This window comes from Cygnus olor, chromosome 11 (assembly GCF_009769625.2).
Source record: "Cygnus olor isolate bCygOlo1 chromosome 11, bCygOlo1.pri.v2, whole genome shotgun sequence".
Taxonomy (NCBI): domain Eukaryota; kingdom Metazoa; phylum Chordata; class Aves; order Anseriformes; family Anatidae; genus Cygnus; species Cygnus olor.
In genome coordinates, this window is record NC_049179.1 from 11,334,496 (window position 1) to 11,354,783 (window position 20,288).

Below are 20,288 nucleotides of genomic sequence, written 5' to 3' on the forward strand. Positions count from 1 at the left end.
CGTTACTACCAGCCACTGCGGCCCCTGGGTGGTGCTGCTGCACCACGCGCCTCCCCCCCCCTTCGCCCCCGCGCCCATCGGGAGCGCGCGGCGCGGGGAGCCTCGCGCCCATTGGGCGGGGAGCGCTCGGCTCGCGCCCGATAGGGCCGCGGCTCGGCCGCTCGGCGGCGTTCATTGGAGGGGAGGCGGCCGCGCCTGGGGCTGCACCAACGCGCCCTGAAGGCGGGGGGGGAAGAAATACGGGGGCTGCGGCCCCGGGGCTGCGGCCCCGGGGCCCCCCTCAGGCACTGCGGTGGGTCGGCCCGCGGGGCGCCCTGTCACTGCCTGTGTGCGGCCCTGCGTGTAATTACGGGCCTGCAATTAGCTAATGAGGGGCTGTCCCCGGGCAGCTCCGCGCCTGTAGAGCAGCGTTTTAACTGCGTGGCTCTGAGGCCCTTCCAAAGTCAGGGTTCTCGTGTGCTTGGTTTAAATCTTCACCTGTCATGGTGAAGTCACCTTGCTGACTTTGAGGCACCTTGAGTTTCACGCCATGCTCAAAGCTAATTAAACTAATTTTTATCTACAAGTTCCACTTGTCTTTTTTTTTTTTTTTTCCATACCTTGCCATTCAGATACATACCCATACGGCCATTTCAGGATTTTAGCACAATATCAGTAAAACGAGCAAAGCCAGGATAACACACAAATTACAGGCACATACCAGTGGGATCTCAGAAGGGCAGTCAGGCTGAAATACCGTTCTCCCTGTCAATACAGTACTGACAGAGCCGGAGGAGTTAAAATGACAACTGGGCTCAGAAGTTGCCACCATTTAACAACTTGGCATAGGCAGGGACATTCAGCCTGCAGCTGAGGTGAGGTAGCAGCCACTAACTTTGCACACGCTGCCTTTTACCAGCAGCTCGGAGTCAAGGATTTGCCATGACTAGACCCTGAGTCTGTAGGGCAATTGTGGAGAATGGACGTGTTTAGTCTGTTATTAAGATTATGGTGCTCATCTCCTGTCGATGGAAAGGGGAGATCCTTTTGTTTTCATTCAGGAGAACGTTCTACACTTCCTATAGAATTAGTATAAGTAAAACACAGGAATATTTTCAATACTTTTAAATGCATAGAAATGGTGGGACAAATTGACTGTTACACTCAGTGAAATATATCTAAACGTTCATAAAGCTCTGGGGCACTTAAACGCCATGAACTGCAGCATGGCTGTGTATCCTGCCCATCACATCCAACATCTGTGTCTGCGCGTACTAGCCGTTTCCCTGGCCCTTTGTCTCTCTCTTCTTGATGCTGCTGCTGCTATGGGGAAAAACAGAGAGAAAGAACAACAGGATATTGTCCAGTTCTGGTCTGTGTGCCAACAGTGACAAAACGTTGTTTTCTCCTATGTTTTGGGATTCTTGTTGGCTTTTATTAGTCTTGGGTGAGCCTGAGCACATTAAGATTTTTAAATTCTTCCAGTTACTGTGGAAACCTTGAGTCTCCAGGAGGAAGGTGGTGTCCCATACCCTTGTGCGGACATTTCTGTTTGGGAGGATGACACCCTGACTCATGCAGAGGAAAAGAAGAGCCCCGTTGCAGAACACAACAGGAAGACGTTTAGCGCTGCTCTTTGCCAGGATGACACCTGCAGGGCTGCCGCAGGAGTGGAAGTGAGCCACAGGCTGGATGGGTAGCGCTGAGAAAACTGCATCGCTGTACAAATCTCACGCCAAACCAGAGCACCATTTTGGCTTTCATTCTCCTTTTCTGACACCTGTAGATAAGCATGAAGTGCACTGCCAGATAGACTTCTGCAGCAAGTTACTGAGCAAAGGAATCGTCCCTGGGTGCGGATTCACACCAAAGTGGTCTCGTTTAGCTGTCAGGATTATAATCAAGGAATATCAGCTGCAAATGTGCTGGGTTTGCTGAGGCAGGAGCTGGCTGCTTGCCAGTGCTTGAATGAGGAGGTGGTACCCGGCAGGACGCCTGGAGCTGTGGGTGATACGCAGGTACGTGCTGTGCTGCTGAGGCTGAAGGCTGTGGGATACAGCAGGAGGAGAGCGGGTGTACGGCCACTATTTTGGGATGGGGATGTTCCCATGTCTAATTTGACTCTGGTAAACTCATTTCACCCCCCCCAGTAAGTCTGCTTTCAAAATAGGTTATTAGAGTACAGTGACAGACTTTGTGATTTTTAAGAAAATTTGATAATCTCCTTAATATGCAATAAACCCAAATAGTCTGCAACTTTCTGTGAAGTGTGGGCAAAAGCTTTGGTTTCTGCGTGTTGTTGTGGTTGTGGGGACCACTGTCCCTGCTTTGCTGCACCCATACAAGACACCAGTGGTGATAAAGGCCTTTGTGAGAGGATGAAGTGGGGTGAAAAATGATAATTTAGCCAGCTAATGAGTTGTATTAAAACCACACAGGATAAAATGAAGGTTTTAATTTCTTCAATAATGTATCACATAGACCACCTAAAGCTAGGAAGCAAAGGTCTCAAACACTTTGAAAGATAAATGGCAGAAATTAAAAAAAATCTGCTTAAAGTGTGAGAAGTGACAAAGTGAAATAAAACTACAAAGGTGAAAGAAATTTATGTACTAATTACGTAATTGTGGGACTACATAAGAAATGCCTGCGATAGGGGGAGTTTATGCAGTTTGTGAAGACTTCAGTATTGATTTAGAAAGGCTGAATTTATGGTGTTACAACTTCTGTTAAGCTGTAAGCTTTTTAAAGAACTTATCAGTAAATTGACCTGTTATTACATTGTTTTAATGCTCTAGGGTGTGAAAAAGTTGATATGAAAGGCTACTATAGATGCCTGAGCTTGATTTGAAGGGGGATGTATGTTAAAAAAATAAAATAAAATAAACAGGTCACTAAGACTACACTGTTGGGTTTTATCATAGCTTTAGGATATGTATAGTCCATGAGTTTCCTGTTTATGATTCTGATTTGGGATTGCTGTGTTCATAATTCTACGTGTTCTGGGAAGGTCTGGGCTCTGTCTGATGAACTGGTTCTGTTGCTGATATAAAAAGCTCTTTTTTTCTGGTTTAATGGCTTTTTAGAGTTATAGAGTTCTCTTTACTTTGAACTTCTCTGTGTCTGTGAAGAGCAACTATGTAAGATGTAAGAATGCTTTATTTTGCAAATATTTGTGAAGCTTAAGTGTTCAGTCTGTTGTGCTTCTAAGCTGTTCTTTCTGGAAATACTAAATAGTTGAGAAGCTTTGGCCAGCTCTAGTTACAACAGGGTCATTGACTGTTAAACAAGACTTAGTTTAATTCTTGCGTTGCTTTAATTACGCTTCTGTAAAGAAACTAGAATATATTCTACTCTCTGACTGGGAATAAATGTGCATGCTTCTTCATGCTGTTTTCTGATGCGAACATACTGATTTTTAAATTGATACTGCTACTCTATGTAGGTATGTCTAAAACAGTTCTCTTACAGACTTGTTTCAGTCTCATTGAAATGTCTGTTGCTCAATAACTGTTACAAAATTTTAGATATTTTAGTATAAATTAAATAATTTTTTTCTAGGTATACTCATCAGATGCTTTCTGTGATCTTTATCTGTGAATCTGCTCAAGCAATTCCTTCCTAAATTCACTTTAGGAACTGCATCTTGGTCCTTGTACTGCTTTAACTCCCAGAGAAATAATTAAATAACAAGACCGTATAACCTACTGAAAACATAAAATGACTGAATTCCTGGTTTGTTTTAACTGGTGCAATGGTGAACAACCCCAGCCGGTAGGTAGATGCGCAACTGCCATCTTTTATCACATTTGTAATTTTATCTTTTGGTTATAATATAAAACACTTTTACTATCATGTTGTTTTGATTAAATTGGACTAAGTAATGGAAAAGCTAAGAATGGATATGTTATGCTGTGTTTAAGCTTTATACACTTTTTGCCAGAAGCTTTGCCTGTATGAATGTTTGCAGTTCTCAGACCCTATATGTAGGGGACTGACTTTTCCAAAATTCAAGAAAGCTTTTGCTAAAAATCAAGTAGCAGTAATAAAGGTGAGTTCGACCCTCTCATAGTGTGACCAGTATGAAGCTTCAGCCTGCTTGCCACAAGGAGTCACTGGGGGGTCAGAACTGTCTTTTTTCTTTGTTTGCTGCTCCTTGTTTCTGTCTGAAAGCTGCCTCATATTTTCTGAGTAGATAAGATACCTTTGTTTTTATAGAAGAGGCGTCGGAGACTGGACCGGAACATGATAGGAGAACCAATGAACTTCGTCCACAACGCGCATGTTGGGACAAGAGAGATGAGTAGTGACTTTTCATCAGTAAGTGTGCGCTCTTGGATAAGCAGGAATCTCAACTCAGTACCCTGTAAAGCCAGTAGATACTAAAGTACTAGATAATATCATGAAAGGAAAAAACATCTGTCTTTGTGTTCACCCTACCCCCCCAGAATTGCCCCTCAGTTTGTAAGCATAAGATACTGTAGAAGATACGTTCCGCAAGACAGTCTGACTTCCCCAGTGTCTCTACATGTGAAGAGAACCTTTTGGGATAACGATTCTGTGGAAGCACTTGATACTAGGTCCAGATTTCACATCACCCAAAATCAAAGTTGTGCCAAGTTGAGAGATGTAAGAACAGTTGGATTTTGGACAGCAATACCCATTTCGTGCACTGACTTAACACAGAACTTCTAAGTTGTTTTTTTTTTTTTAGTTGCTATTTCTCCCCACTGCTATTGGGACCTAGCACTGTCTGCTTCTTCAAATTTATGCTTTTAGAAATTGCTCTGACCACCTGACTTTGTAAGATGAATGTTCTAATTCTAACTCACTCTACCCCTTCTTCTTCTAGACTGCATCAATTCAGGACCACATGAAGTCTAAAGGTGGTTACACAAATGGCACTTCTGCAACTGCTGAGCTATAGGAAATTGAAAGAAGTCTGACATTTGCCCTGTCTTAAGAAGATCTCCTGGACTGTGCTTTCATATTCTCTAAAGCCTCTTTATCATGAAGTAGAGAGAGTACTTGAATTATAATAGGTCAGTGCGAGCTTTTGCGTTCTTTTCCAGCATCTCCTTCAGAAGCTATTGTGCAATTATTCTTAAAAACGGTCTGTCGTGGTAGCAACCACGTTGTAGTAGCAACAGTAATTTGTCACTGGATGACTTCCTGGCTGTGTTCCAAAATCCTCAGAGTTGTCTTGTAGGATGGGACTGGAAGTTGGCATGAATTGTCTGGGGTTTTGGTATCTCTCTCTCTTCCCCTCAAGAAACAAGACTTATTTTTAATTGCAAGATAACACATTTGTACTTCCTTTGCGGGTTAAATTGAATATCTAAGTAGGATCTTGTAGCCTATAACATAACTTTTGACCTAATTTTTGGATGGCTTACAACTTAAGGCATTAATTTACTGAGTTATACTTCAGTATTTTTCTCCATGACTTTCAATAGCAAACCAACTCTAATGTGATGTAACTATCTGAGTCTGCAAAACCCAGTGAAACTTGTGCCTTGCTGTGATAACGCTTTTGTAGCTAAAAAGGCAGGTTTTGCAGACCTACCCACTCCCAAATGAGGCTTAGAAAAACAAGCATTTCTCTCAGTTATTGGCCTGCCTCCCCTCTGTATGTGCACTAGTATAACTGACAGGGTATTATTAATACAACAAAACTAATGATATCAGGTATCAGTTAATTTGAAGTGGTGCTGCAGCATGCTCACAACTTTATGCTAATTTTGCATGAATACTATTGAATTTTAAGCTAAATACATTTAAGATCTCTCTGTATTACCTGTCTGTAACAATAACTGCACAGAACTGGAAGGGGTATCACTTGTTTTTGTCTCTTTAATTTCAAAACCATTTTCTTAGATGAACTGAAGTTTTTCTTATATATGATTTTAAATTATATGGGTTAAATAAAGTATGGTTTAAATGATAGAGCCAGGAGAATATTAAATGGAAACTGTCTCTTAGAGTTCCAGCACTTCATAAATATGGATATTTAGCCATACCCAAACTACAGTTTCTCTCTTATATCACTTAATAGAAAAACTAAGAACTGACAAAACTGCTGAAATAGAGATTTTCCTTTTATCACATCACTGACAACTGTTCTGACTTAAAATTATGAATAACTGTCAGTGCAGAAACTTGTGAAGTTTGCTCTTGTGGGATTAACTAAACACAACTGTTTAAATTACTGCCAAACCAGCACCAGTTATTCCCAAAGTCACTGCAACACTCCCTTTCTTGCTCTAGGCGTAAGATCATGCATTAAACTTTTTTCATGAAAAACAAGAAACCAAAAGATTTGCCAGCTAGATTTTTGGAAGGCAGATTTTTAACTTCTATGATTATGTTTGTGGCTTATGATACTTTTTTAAACTGGCTTTGCTTAAGTCTTAGGCTGCCTATTCTGAGTACATTAGGTAACTTAAAACGTGAAAGGTAGGTTTCTGTATGCATTATAAAAAGAAACATTTTCCCCATGCTTCCTTCCCATATTTCATCTTTAAGGGCCAAAGAGGAAGAGAATGCTACTTGCTGTAATAGTCAACAGCTGATCATCGCATTCAGCAACCACATAAAAGAGTAAAAGAAATCTAATGTCCCACATCTTTCTAGATCCTTGCTTTTGAATTAAATACATGCCATATTTTAATACCTTTTAAAATTAGCACATTAACCATAAACTTAGCTTTTTAAACACTTTCATATTTTTGTCTTCTAACTTCAGACTTATTCCAGCAACCTACTTAGGATGCAGAGTTCAAAGAAGTTAAATTCTGTATACTGTTGAGGAAGCATAAAGTGGCCAAATTATTCTTTAAAAATTCATTCTAATTCATCTGCTATTAAACTGAATTCATGTGTTCATTAGTCCATACCTGCCAAGAAAAAATAAACATAGGACAGCTGTGATGAAGAAAATGGGTTATATTTTTCTTAACACTACAAGAAAACGAACTAGAGAGTTAGTATTTCCTGAAGACTCATTCAGTATGTTTAAGAACAGAGTGGTGTATGCATGACTACAAATAAAGAAGTTGGGGATCATGATAGTTCTTCTTGATATAAATAAATCAACAGAGATAATTTTATTCAGCTTATTTGTAGAAAAATCCTACTCCTGATTCTGTAAACCAAACAGCATTATCTCGTGTAAAAATGTTATTCATCAGACTATACAGTATTATCTAGGACTACATTAAAATTAACCAAGTAGTCATATTATTAAAAAAAAAAAAAAAGTTTTGTTATTGCATTAAGTGCCACTATTTTTTAAATGTAAACAAGCATAAAAGGAGGTCTCAGGTTATTTTCTTTGTATAATTAGAAGTCTTATTTAGCTCTAGTCTGTCATGTAACTCGGTATAAACCTATCTAGGTTATAATAAATCTGTTGAACAAGGCACTTGCACTCTTTTCATATTGTCAAAATCTTGATATTTTTCTCTGCACTGAAGATCTGTTGGTCAGGTGGATGAATCAGCATGGTTTGAAACTTTATTGTGCAAAATCACATTTATCCACTAGAGAGCACAATTTTCCATCAAGGCTCTGTCAACTGCTCTATACGGGCTGTTCAGTGTGGGGTGGTTTTTTGTTGTTGGGGCTTTTTGTTTATTTTATTCCAGTCAAGTTGAAAACAGCAAATGACACCAAAGGGTCAAACCTCTTAATCTACCTTGTAGGCTGTGACAACCTTACACCAACAACGCAATGTGGCAATGAAATGTTACTGCTGTGACTTGATGGAATTTCTATGGTATCTTTTCGTAGTCAGAAATGAAGTAGCTTACAAGGGGTATAGGATTAAGTCTTTTATATGTAGTCTGCCAGAGTCTCATCACTGTATCTGTTTTCCTTTGTTTGTTTGTTTGTTTTAAAGGTAAAGGGGCAGAGGGGAAGTAGCTGTTATTTTAAACACTGTCTGTCTTACCTTGTGATGTCCCTGGTAGGCTTTACTAACTATTCCATGCTTTTGCTTAAACCTGTAGTCAGTATTGAGAAAAGGTATTTTGATTTTTCACAACTTAATATGTCCTTTAATCTCCTGGAATGGCTTTGTAAAGAATGTGGTGTCATGATGTGTTCCAAGTTATCCTGTAATATGGCAACTTGGGACTCAGGCATGTAGGTCTAGTTCTTTGTATGGTCTCGCCATAGTGGACTATCACTTGCTTCTGTAACTTCCACTCTGTATAGACAATAATTGTTTGAGATTAATAAATACTTTTAACCTTATTGTACCAGCAAGAATAAGCATAATTTAATAGTGCTAAATTCCATGGAGGAATGGTTATGAAATGTATTACAAGTTACTAAATATGGTAATGTTGGAGGAAAAAATCAAAGCTGCCATTTAGAGATGATTGCTTGGCTGCTCTTGATCGCCTTTGGATGTACTTTGCTATCATCACTGTGACAGTGCCATAAAAACTTAACGGGGGAGATAAGAATGCTCATCTGCCTTTCATAATGCTGTGGGGAGAGGAGATAAATGAGGGGATGAAAACAGTGCCATGTTACAGAGATGTTAAAAAGATCTCTGGTGAGTGGGTTTCTGCAAGGCTTTCAGGTAGTTTGTGGTTCTGCAAACGTGGTTAGTCCAGAATCTCATGTAGCATTTCTCATTCACTGTACTATCAAATCATCTGGATAAAGTTAGGCAATTGGGGAATATGAGATAGAAGCTACATCTTCCTTCCTAATTTTTCTTTGCATTTTTTTTTCCCAAGAGAGCACTCTTCAGTGGGACTGGTTAAAAAAGAGTAGTGGCAGTGCTCTGATTTGCATGGCTTACTAGATTATGCTTCTGCTTTGAGTCCTGAAGGTAGACCTTCAATTCTAAAATCTATATGACAGATAAATCACATGCCACAGGGTTAATACCAAAGGTGTGGAGTCCTGAAATAAGAATTGATCTGGTTCGTTACATTGCAGGTTAGTTGCTTCTGCTGCAGGCATAAAATGAAGACTAACCATAAATATAACAATGCTTTTAGAAAAGCAAGACTGCTTGGAATAAATCATTTATATATATATGCGCACACACTTTAAAAAAGGGGAGACTTCGCATTTTAACTCCCTGCAGTTGTAGCACCACCCTTAACTCTATACCTTTTTGTGTTAATATATGGGCTAGCTCAGCAGATTTTAGACACAGAATAGCAGTTAATGATTGAAATTCAAAATTTTAGATACTTTCCTCTGTACCTCAAGTCCCTGTGCACCTAAAGAGATGCTCTGCATGGTTGGTACTTGTGCTTCTGCAGGCAAACTACAGTGATTTGTCTGGCACACAAGGCCCAGGCTGCTTATGACAGTGGTTTTCCTGTCATTATTCACATGTTTACAGTGTATATGTAAGAATACGTATTTCCTAGTACTGTACAGAGCATGGCTTCTCTAGGAACTGGCATGTTGGAGAGTTGTTTCTTCAACAGAGCCTTAAGGTATGGAGTAACTTTGACTTATCAGCACATGCAGCTCCAAGCCAATGTTGTTATTTTCCTACATGAAAGAATAAAATCTTTGTTTATTTCCTAATTCTTTATACTCTGGAGAAGGTAGTCAGAGAGGCTAACAGGTCTATTGGGAGCTACAGAAAAGTTAGATATGCAAGGGAAGCAGATTTGGAAGCCACAGAGAGACGCTGTGGTACTTGTCTATAAGGAACAAGCAGGGAGTAGAACACGTGCAAGTTAATGTTTGCTTCCCGTAATGCACAGGACAGCTTTCTTAACATCAATATGGAAAAATATTGGTAAGGTGTGCGTGATTGGTGTATGGAGGAAATTGGCAACTTGAATGCATGACTAAGCTGGGACTTTATACCCTTCCACTTGCACTACCAATGCAACTCTAATGGATGCTGGTATCCTCTTCCTGCAGAGGCTTACAAAGCTGTCTTCAGCATGTAGGGAGAACCCCAAAATGCTAGCTTTGCTTTCAGCAGCTGCATGCTGCTGATGGCATGTATGGGTTTGGAAGGTGACTTTTTCTTCTGATGAACGTGAGACTGCAGATGTTCTGAATGCTGAAGTCTGCTGCACCCAACACCATTTCCTCTAAGCAAATTTAAAGTCAGTACAACTATTGGTGCTGAAGGGAATTTGACTTCAGCCCACAGTGCTGCCCAAACTTCAGGGAAATTAACTAGATCCATCTGATGCTCAGTTTCTTTCCAGGCATTGGGAGAGTGTGGAGAGGTCAGAGCTGAACAGCGATGAAGACTTCCTCCTGCTGGACTCACTGTGGGCAGAGGTACCAGGAGGTGACCACAGCTACCAGAGCTTTCCATTAAGACCTTTTCTCCTGATGCTATGCAAAGAAAAGAAGCATTGAAGAAACCAGTGAAAGCGCTTCTGAGCAGGGAGGGGCATTACAAGAATGCGCTCTTGTGCCAAAAGAGCCTACAACTCGAGGTTCTTGATCCAGAGCTAGGACTGCTGCAAGCACACCTGTGGCAGGGTATGCTTTGGACTCCGTATCACCTAAACTCAGTCCTAATTAGCTTACCAAGCCTTGCAGTCTGGCTACTGAACACTTTGTTCTGTGTCTGTACATCCTGTAGCGTGACCAAAGTGTAAAAAAAAAAACAAACAACAACAAAAAAAACTATCCAAAAAAGTAGTTCAAATGGGAGGAAGTTCTCTTAACCTAGTTTTAATCCCGTTTAGGAGAGAGTTGTCAAGATGGACAAGAACACCAGCTTTGAGCTCCAGGTGATCAGTTGAGACCATTACAGTAAATCATTCATGAAATCAGGGCCACAAAGTTATACTGAAACTACTCAGTGAGCCTTCTTTTATGTTTTAAAACAACCTAAGTCAGAAGAAGATTCTCTTTATAACAAATTTTAAGTTTCCTCAGATACTTCCATATAAATCCAAGCTGGGCAAAACCAAGGTTATTACTAAGGGCTGACCCTTATTCGGGAAAAATATTAAAGCTGAGTGTTCATTTTCTCAGATTTTGAAAAATTCAAATGGTACAATACTGGAATATTTAATTGCATATATAATATGTGGTTTAATATATATGTATATAGAGAGACCTTGCATCTTAAGTAATACAGAAGGAAATAATCCATTCTTTTAAACTGAAATTAGTATGACTGCTTTGGCTTACTGAAGGTTAAAAACTGGACTCAAATCTACATTTAAACTACTGAGAGAGAATTTGGTGTGCTTTTAAAGCTGACATTGGCCTGTACAAGCAGATGACTGACTAATTTCAGATTCTTCATCAAAGAACTAGAGAAAGTGTTTCATTATAGGATTTTTTTAATAGTTATTTACATGCAACTGATCTTGCTGGTGCTTAAGAAAGATGCGCACCTTTTACGTAACTTGAGCAGAGTCTAAAGGTAAATGGAGACTATAACGATAACCAGTAACTAACCTTTTCACAGTGAGCCCTCTGAAACTAAGGATTTGTAGATCGGGCCAAACAATCATACTTTCTCCAGATAGAAAGCCAATTTAAAAAGTTAATACCTATAAACTTAAAAGCCCAGCTTCAACATATGCTAAAGCTGCATACTAATAGTGGAAGTAGCATGTTTTTAACTGCATTATCCATGTTTACCCTTGCAGTCTGTACCATCAGGAAGTATTAAAACCTGACTCAATACCTTTGAGGGCATGATACAAGTTTGAAAACATAATTCAAAAATAAGGTTACAGTCGTTTATTAATGCATGCTAATGTGACCTTGCTGCATAATGGCATGTGAGGAAAGCTTTCACTAGTTTCTCTTAACTACTTTAAACATTACCTTTGAAAATACATTTGAATTGGCTATTCTCTCTGCTGCATAATGTCCAGCAAACTAAGGCACCTCTTGATTGCTTATATTAACATTACCTGATGTTCAGATAAGGCTGGTAGGACACGGGGAGAAGTTGCTAGGCATGTGTTCACATGAATAAATAATTCTTAAATGCCAGTCCTACTATTTCTTTGGATCATTTTCTTGCCAGGAGATAGTCCCATCAGGCTGTTGCATTATGTCCTCATTTTTGCCATGTGGGTATGCGTCTCTGAGCTGGCATATTTCAGAAAAAAATCTTCATGGCGTTCTTTAATCAAGAGGTTTCACAGTGAAGGAGACAAGTTTATAGGACAGAGTAAAATTTGCTTTGGTTAAGTCTGCCACCTGCTTTATTCTGCCCTACTACTTTACCCTCTAATAAATTTTCCTATAAATATATTTACATCCAGCATTTGTGTTACTGTTCTCTCTAAGTTCTTAGAACCAGCACAACATTAAAAATTCTTTCTTACTTTTGAAGCTTGTGTATTAATTAACCCCAAATCCCTTCATTACTGATTTTTGTATGAAATAACTGTTTAGCATGAAGAGTCTAGTCTCTTAATTACAATCTTAGTTCTTTAAAAATCATGCAATATGTTTTCTCTTAAATAACTAATACTGATAGCCACCCTTCCAAATCTGCCTACCTAACAAGGCAACTATTTTCTGTTTACAGTATTTCACGCAAAATTAACAGATAGTAATTCAAAGTGAAGCTAACAGAAGAACAGATTGAACTGGATAAGGAGATACAGGAAAAGGAACAGAAAAGACATGTTGGTTGAAATAAGTTCATTTAAAAGTTGAGAGGTGGATAAATATTGAAAAACAAAACAAAATAAATATAAGTAGCACTTAATGCAATGTGAGAGAACAGGACGTTTGGGATGTTTCCTTATGAGTCAAATAAGTTGTGTTTTGTAAGTGTGTACATATGGTGGAAAACAGGCGGGAGAAGGAGATGATAATTTCATGATGCCTTCAAAAAGGATTTTAGTATTCCAAGCAATTTCTTTTCTGTGCTAATGGTTACTTAGCTTCAGTTTCTTTTTTCTCACTAATGTGCTCAAAGCCTGCTTTAAACGTGTCTGTTCCTAACACTTTGAAATGCTTTAGGAATGCCTGAGTCATTACAGATTTTATTTCATGTTGATGCTTTGGTTAGGGAAGGGATTTTTCTGAGAGAGCCATTTCTCTTCTCTTCTCTGAAGGAAATAATTATGGTAGTAGAGGAAGGATGCAATTCTTGATGTAGATTTTTAGTATCTTAACCTGATTATAGGTAAAGCTATATTGTTTATTCTTCCCTCTCCCCTACCTGCAAAATAAGGAATTTCATGTTGAAAACCTTGGGGGGGGGGGTGTAAATAAATAAATAAATAAATAAATCTTTTAGGCCTTGAAGTCATTCTCAGCCTTTGAAGGTCTTTATAACCTAATTATCTTTTCTCTGTGATTAAAAATAACAAAAATAAATAAAATCTAGTTTTTCTCGTAGTGCAGAAATCTGACACTAGATCATCTGTTTTTGGTTGCACACTAAAGCTAACAGTAAAAATTAGGGAGTACTTAAGTTGTCAATAAAGATTACCTAAGAAGTTTTTATGGATGTCCTGAATGTGAGCTGCCCAGGTCCTGAACTAGCATTAGGGTTTTTCACTGCAGATATTTCTAACCTGCACAGTCCCTCTGGACTGTAGGGAATGTGTTTAAAGTAAGAGAGATATTTGTGCAGCATCTTTAAACATCTATCAAGGCAGGGGAGAACAAACCAAACATACTGGGAATATGATTTCCGTTTACTTAAAGGAAATTGCTCTCCCAAAAAATGGTCTTTACTCAGCCCATTTATTTTCAGCCGCAGACAGAATAAGAATATTTTCAGCTGCTGTGGTTTCATAGGGAACACAAGGAGATGGATTAGTATCTGGTAGGGTGTCTTGATACTACCAGGAATCTGATCTTGTGAGCAGCTACATACTTGCAGTTCAAATTAAGCACCTCTTCCATGCCTCAAATACATCATCATACACATACCCTTATCTCTTTACAGAATTGAGGGATTTATTCAAGTAATCTGTATTCATCTGTACCAATCTCTTATCCAGATCTACTTAGATTTGAAAGAAGAGGTAGCAGACAGTGTAACATGTCACGGTTACTCTGACAACAGCACCGATATAGAAATACACAGATGGACAATGTACTAGCTGTCCTTTAAATACCAATTCCGCATGGAATATGAATTGTTAGCTGTGTCATGGCGTACCTTTATCTTGCACTGTTTAAGCATATTGAAATGTTAGTCAGACTTTTGCAGCTTAGCAAATCTACAAGATGTATAAGTCTGTTCGTTTGTTGATACATGAATGAATTGCAAATTGTCACTGAAAAAAAAAACCAACAAACAAAACAAAACCACAACACCTTACCTGTTATTGTCAGAGTAACTGTATCAATCAAAATACTGTTTTTTTCTACAGGTATGTAAATGTTATTCTGATGTTTACACCAACAGAACAGCTTACTGAAAATTAGCTGTAATGTGGTGGGAAGTGTTCCCTGGAGATGCTTTACATGGCTCTGTCCTTAAATTCACATAGAGGGAAATATGTATGTGCAAAACTTCCTTCTCCAGTAGTTATAACTAATAACCACTGTTAGTTTGTGACTAACTCAAGAAAAATGGTTTACCCTCTTGAGGCTTTCACTTACTACTGATAGACTGTAGCTCACCACTCCTCTTAGAGGCCTTGCCTCTTATTTTTCATTTCTCCCTTGTTCTCTCTCTCATGGCCACATCTTCTCCTTTCTCCAATAATCTTTCTTATCTTTGTTCCGCTTTCTCGTGTGTGCTGGGCTCAAGACAGGCTCGGGCCCTTTGGGAAGGGGTGGAAGGGGGCTGCCCAACCAGTTCTTAAAAGCTTTCAGTGAAAGACATTGCACAACTTCCTTAGCTGGTAAATCACTGAGCTGCTTCAGCGTACCTCCTTCCTGCAAATCATGCTGGTTCTTACATCCAGTGCACCGCAGTCCTTCTAGCAGTCACAGCCTGGAAAACACTTCTTTTCTGAAAGACTTTTAAGGGCAAACGGTGCCATTCCCTCAACCATTTGTTATGGGTCATGCTTTGCAGTCCACCCTCCTCCTTGTACTGCTCTCCCATGGCTCTGTATTTGTGCCCGCTCATCCCAAAAAGACTGAAGGGAGGTGAAACAGATTTGTCTCTGGAGAGTTGGGGCAAGCCCGACCGTCTCCTTTGGTTTATGATGGCAGCGGTAGGTAACTAAAGCTCAACACCTCGGAGCCGCTAGGCAGAAACCAGCTTCTGCGTGCCCTGAGAAGAGCAGAGCGCCCAGCTTCGACCCAAAACAGGGGCGGGTGGCGCCGGTTCCTCACCACAGCCCCGCTTCGAGCCCTCCCGGGCTGAGGGAGGCCGCGGGCACCCCGGGCCTCCCGCGGCAGCGCCGCCCCGAGGCCGGGGCCAGCCGGCCTCACAGAGGGGCCGCGGCGTTCGGGCCGGCGGCTGCAGCCCCCAGCGGCCGCGGGGGACGGAAGAGGAAGTGGAGCCGCTCCGGGAGCCGGCGGCGCTGCGAGGTCCCCGGCAGCGGCCGAGGAAGATGAGGGCTGCCGGGCTGCTGTGCGCCGCGCTGTGGGGCCTGCTGCTGCCGCCGGTGAGGGGCCGCGCCGGGCCGGGAGAGCTGGGGGAGGCGGCGGGGCCGGGCCGGGCGCTGCCAACCGCCCCTTCCTCCGCACGGTGCTGCGGGGGGGCCTCCGGACCCGGACGCGGCCCCGCAGCGCTCCGGGTCCGGTTTGGGTCGGGCCGAGGCCGTTGCAGCCCTCCCGAGCTGCCTGTCTTCAGCTGGGCCCCCCGCTCCCCGGCCCCGGCCTGGCGTTGGGGGCTCGGGTGAGGAGCGCTCCCTGTGCTCCCTTTTTGGTAGAGGTGTCTAAATCAGGCTGCGGGTGGTGGGGGAGAGCTTGTGGTGTGCTTGTATCCTGGTTTTATGTTTGTTCGGTCGTCCTACGTGACGTTTTGGTTGCTTTATGGGGCGTCCTGGCAGCTTTTCCCCACATCCTGATGTGCGGTGTGTTGGGAGCCCGGTAGCTGCCCTTCTGCCTACCCTTCCCCTTCTGGCAGGTGAAATACGGAAGCCAAAACCCTTCATAATCTGTTGAAGCCATGTAAAGGGTATGCCTCCATTAAGTACTGCTCCACTAAGGTGTCTGTTTTCTTTGTTTCTTGTTTTTTTAACGTAAGTTGTGCTTGTTTTGGTAAGGCAGGATCCAGAGTACTTCCCTGTGTAGGCAGTCACAGCTTGATATTCACAACAGCAGGTGTGGAGCACAGTGTTTGTGTTTTTCTTGTTTGTTTGTTGTTTTTTTTTTAATCACCTTGAGAATTGCATTGGGCGAAGTAGCTTGTGTCCATCCCTGCAAAGTGCTCCCTTGCTGTTTGTGAGCCCCGCGCAGCTCTCATCAGTTGTATTAGGGTTTTCTGAACAGTGCCTTTACTCCCTGATCCTAACCCAATGGTTTGTTGCTGCTGACAGAGGAAAGGACTTTTCCTGCCTGCCTGTAAAACTCCAGGCCCTGTGTCCTGCCATTTTTGCTCTACAAATGCTTCAACGGGCCGGTTCTAGCAGCGGTGAGCAGTTAGGTCAGCTCCTTGAGCCTCAAGATCAGTACCCTAAGAGTGACAAGGTGAGGAGATAGCGCTGATGTGCGGGGAAGGAGCCAGGCGCTTGCTCCCCTGGTCACGATGCCCCCAGGGAAGGAGTGTTTGTGTCACAGTGCCAATGGCAGAACTGCAAGATGCTGCTTGTGCTGTTCATGCCTCGTTTTTTCTACCTTTTTACATTTCTCTGAGGTTCGTGTTGTTACTTGCTACATACAAAATACCTTGTTCCTGTTCTGCACATTTGAGTTTCTTGTGTCTTATCTAGATGCTAAATGTGATGGGTATTGTAAATACAGGCTTGGCTTGGTCACTCTCTCCCCTGGTTCCCATAACTTCACGTGTTCTACGTGATGGGGTTACCACTACACTTGTAAGTGGAACAGTCAGCCCAAGCTTAGACCCCTGCTGTGACAGGGGTATGTATTAGGAAAAATAAGGATTAAGAGACACTGTGAGATGGCTTCTTTTCTGTGAAAGATAAGGAGTTATACAAGAACAGTTTAAAGGTGGTAAAGGAAGGAGGGAAATGAGAAAACCACCTGTCAAAAACAGGATGAAATCTGTTTGAAGGTGAGGGGCCATTGAGAATTGTCTGAACTTGAAAGTAAAAGTTGATGATACACCTTTAGTTAGAGACAGCTGTTATGCCTTTATTTCAGGTGTAAACATTTTTATGCTGGAACAAGTCAGCCTATGGACAGGCAATGTATCCCAGCAAGTAGCCCTTATCCATTGTGAAACAAGGAAACTAAAGTAATTGTAAAACACTAAAAGTTCAGTAGGATGCATTGTAACTTCAATAGGGATGTTCCAAATGAGGTGTAGCGTGTCATGTTTATTTCCCTGCCCGTGGCAGCGGGGTTGGAACTAGATGATCTTTAAGGCCCTTTCCAACCTGAGCCATTCTATTTTATTTTTTTAACTTCTAAATGCTCTTTAGAGCAGCACCAGGGTAAACATCATGCTCTGGTATTCCCTCCCCCATCTTGTGAGCAAGAATTGTATTCTCCGATTCATCCCTAGAGCAGGGAAGCTTGCCAAACAAAACATGCGTATCAAATAAGCAAGTAATCACTTCTTTTAGACAGACTTGTGCTTGTGTAGCATTAACACTTGATTTTCTGGAGCACAGAAAATTCTTATTTTACTTCGTGGAACAGAAGGAGCTTTCAATGGATGGAAATGTCTAACAGGTTTTGCACCTGTTAGAAGTTTTTTGCTTTTAATTTGCCATTGGTTTATACTTTCTGATGAGTACATTTGAGAGGAAAGCTCGATAATTTTGTACTGGTCATAAATTATGGAACAATTTATTTTAGCTGACATCCGAAGAACTGTTGTATGTTAAACAGTTAATGTGCTCAGGCCCTCTGACACAGTTCTCCCAGCAGATGTTCACGCACTATGGCAAATATAATGGATTCCTCTGAAGAAGGTTTCTTGCTATTCAAACCAGGCAGACATAAACCTCAGGAACAATATCATCACATGTTTTTCTTTTCTTAGTAGGTCTCACTTGCCGTAGAATGTTAGCCTGAGAAGAAATACTTCTGTAGCATGCATTGATTAGCGTTGTACATCTGCCAAACATTTGGGATTTCAACCCCCAGCCATGCCTGCTTTTAGCTTAGTATCTCAGTATTCTTTCAGACAAACCTGCAGTCTACAACAGGATATTTTTTTCTTTCTTTTTTAATATATCGATACTTCCTGTTAAGGTCAGTCTCTTTCTCAAGAAAAAACAGTCAAAATGAGATTATCCAGCATTTTCTTAAGGAGATGCTTGAGATACAAATGACGCTTATTTGTTTTCACTACTCTGCAGCTGTAACTACATCTAATCCTCAATCAGTTTGTTGATCCACGTAGAAACCTGGCCTTTATTAATATATTAACGCTGGGATAACTCATGTACTATACATTACTTTTATGTACTTATATGTATAGTATAAAGCAATATATATTAAGTAGTATACTGTAAGTGTATGTTAATTTCTTGTACTTACTATAAAATACATATACATTTTAAAACCTCTGTTAATTTTAGTAATTATGTTACCTGAGGGACTTTGAGAGTAATCTGATCAGATTATCTCAGTGAGAGACCAGGATTTCTTTAGACAAATTCTTCTTAAAGTACAGTGATTGGTCTCTGTGCTTAAAATTATTTGATTAGAAGCTATTCTAGGTATTGCAATGTAATACCTTTACTAGTAGGGGATATTCTAAATTCTGCAAACAAGCAAGGACTTTAATCTACTTTTCTATATCCTGTTTTAATGCCTTTCTATGTAAAATCATACGCTTCTTTTGGAAGGTACAGGGTTCTGAATCTGACTAGCTCCTCACTAGTTTTCCATCCTGCTCCCCAGCTACCTATCTCTCGTGGAGTTAGTCATTGTACAAGTAAATTAAATGTATGTATATCTTTTCTTCTAAAAGCTCTTTCTCTTTCCTAACAGCTTTTTAGAAGAAGACCTGTACGCTCATGGTCTAAACTTTGTTTAATTTGGAACACCTTGGTTTATTTCAGATAAATGCAGATGAGGGAATCCTGCATGCTTCTGGAAATGGTGTACCTCCAGTAACAAAGGATTACTGCGTAGTTTACAATTCTAATTGGATCTCTCTTCCAAACAGCCTGAACAATGCTGTAAGTAGTTGAGACTCATATTTTCTAAGAGAACTACAACACGAGATAAGTGTGGGTCAGCTATAACTGGTCTTCACTTTCTTTTGTGTTAAATTCATACTATACTGAATACTTAGCTCTTGCATTCTCCACCACCAAAAATGAAAGATCTCTGTGTACTAGTAGAAAGAGATCCATGTAGCGAATGTTTCTGTACTTTAAAAAGTCAGTTTTTAAAGTTTATAAAGATGCTATTCTGTCTGTGCTTAAAACCAGATTTAAATACGTTATTTTTTTTTTGTTTGGGTGTCAACAGTATATCCAAGTTTTAGATTTGGGAGTGAAATTTTTCTTTGTTTGTTTATAAAAATGTTGTAAACTTGTGAAAGATTTCTTATATCAGTTTGTCAGTTTGCTCTCCCATTTAATTGTCTTGTAACTTTTCTTATGTGGTGAAAGAGGAGATATTTCAGATGATCTTGGGTGTGAGGCAGAAACAAATCTTTTCTTTAGGCATTCTTCCTATAAACAGGAAATACTTCATGTTTGGAAGTGATCAAGGCAGCAGTATTTTTCTCATTTCTCCTCCTTCCCTTCTGTCATTCATTAGCAGGTTAACTCAATGCAAAACAGAATAAAAATAATTTGTCAGTCCAAACATCTTTGCTGTTTTACTTTGGCCACTGGGATGTCATGCCTAACTAAAGAAAACTGACAAGTTTAAAATCATTGTCCATCTTGAACTGAAACTTTTTTTTTAAGTAATACATTTTTAAGTTTGCCAACTGTTTATGAACAAGTATTACACTTCAAAACTCTGGTTACATTATATCAGTTAGTGGTGTGTTTGTTTTGTTTGTTTGTTTGTTGTTCCCCTGAAAAATCTGGAAATAACATAAACTATATGCTGGATTCTCCAGAACTATAGGCAGTGATTTTTCCTACATAGCCAGAGGTGTATGTTTGAATTACAACAACTGCTGTGAAACTGTGCTTAGAACAGCCAGATATTTCGGCTATATGGTGTTCTAAACATCCTTCAGTATTGTCGGCTGTAGAAACTGCTGCACTGATTTTATATTTCTGAATCCATTATTCCTTTCTGTTATGCCTCTTTCTGGCAAACCTCCAATTAGGGATAGTCTTACAGATAAGTTTGCATCATCA

General features: G+C 40.5%; 2 protein-coding genes across 8 annotated transcripts in view; both read left to right on the plus strand.

Moving 5' to 3' along the window:
• Window positions 1-1,395: 1,395 nt before the first annotated feature.
• Window positions 1,396-7,402, plus strand: LOC121075783 (CDC42 small effector protein 2-B-like). Of its 4 annotated transcripts, none has more exons than XM_040569379.1 (4): window positions 1,396-1,997; window positions 3,616-3,753; window positions 4,198-4,299; window positions 4,832-7,402. In XM_040569379.1, the coding sequence occupies exons 2-4, from the start codon at window positions 3,700-3,702 to the stop codon at window positions 4,904-4,906; spliced, it is 231 nt and encodes a 76-aa protein (XP_040425313.1). In that variant the 5' UTR covers window positions 1,396-1,997; window positions 3,616-3,699; the 3' UTR covers window positions 4,907-7,402. The 4 variants fall into 4 exon arrangements, with proteins under 4 accessions (XP_040425313.1, XP_040425312.1, XP_040425311.1 ...); XM_040569378.1 differs by having other exon boundaries at window positions 1,398-1,997; window positions 3,541-3,753; XM_040569377.1 differs by lacking the exon at window positions 1,396-1,997 and adding an exon at window positions 2,619-2,715 and having other exon boundaries at window positions 3,541-3,753.
• Window positions 7,403-15,279: 7,877 nt separating this feature from the next.
• Window positions 15,280-20,288, plus strand: part of SPPL2A (signal peptide peptidase like 2A) — a 28,567-nt gene continuing 23,558 nt past the window's right edge. For 2 of the 4 annotated variants that reach the window (XM_040569381.1, XM_040569383.1), the window contains exons 1-2: window positions 15,280-15,485; window positions 19,023-19,142. In XM_040569381.1, the coding sequence (XP_040425315.1) occupies window positions 15,432-15,485; window positions 19,023-19,142 (174 nt within the window). In that variant the 5' untranslated portion in view covers window positions 15,280-15,431. Of the gene's footprint in view, window positions 15,486-15,981; window positions 16,001-19,022; window positions 19,143-20,288 lie in introns of those variants that run through there. The other 2 variants (XM_040569382.1, XM_040569384.1) reach the window with 2 other exon arrangements.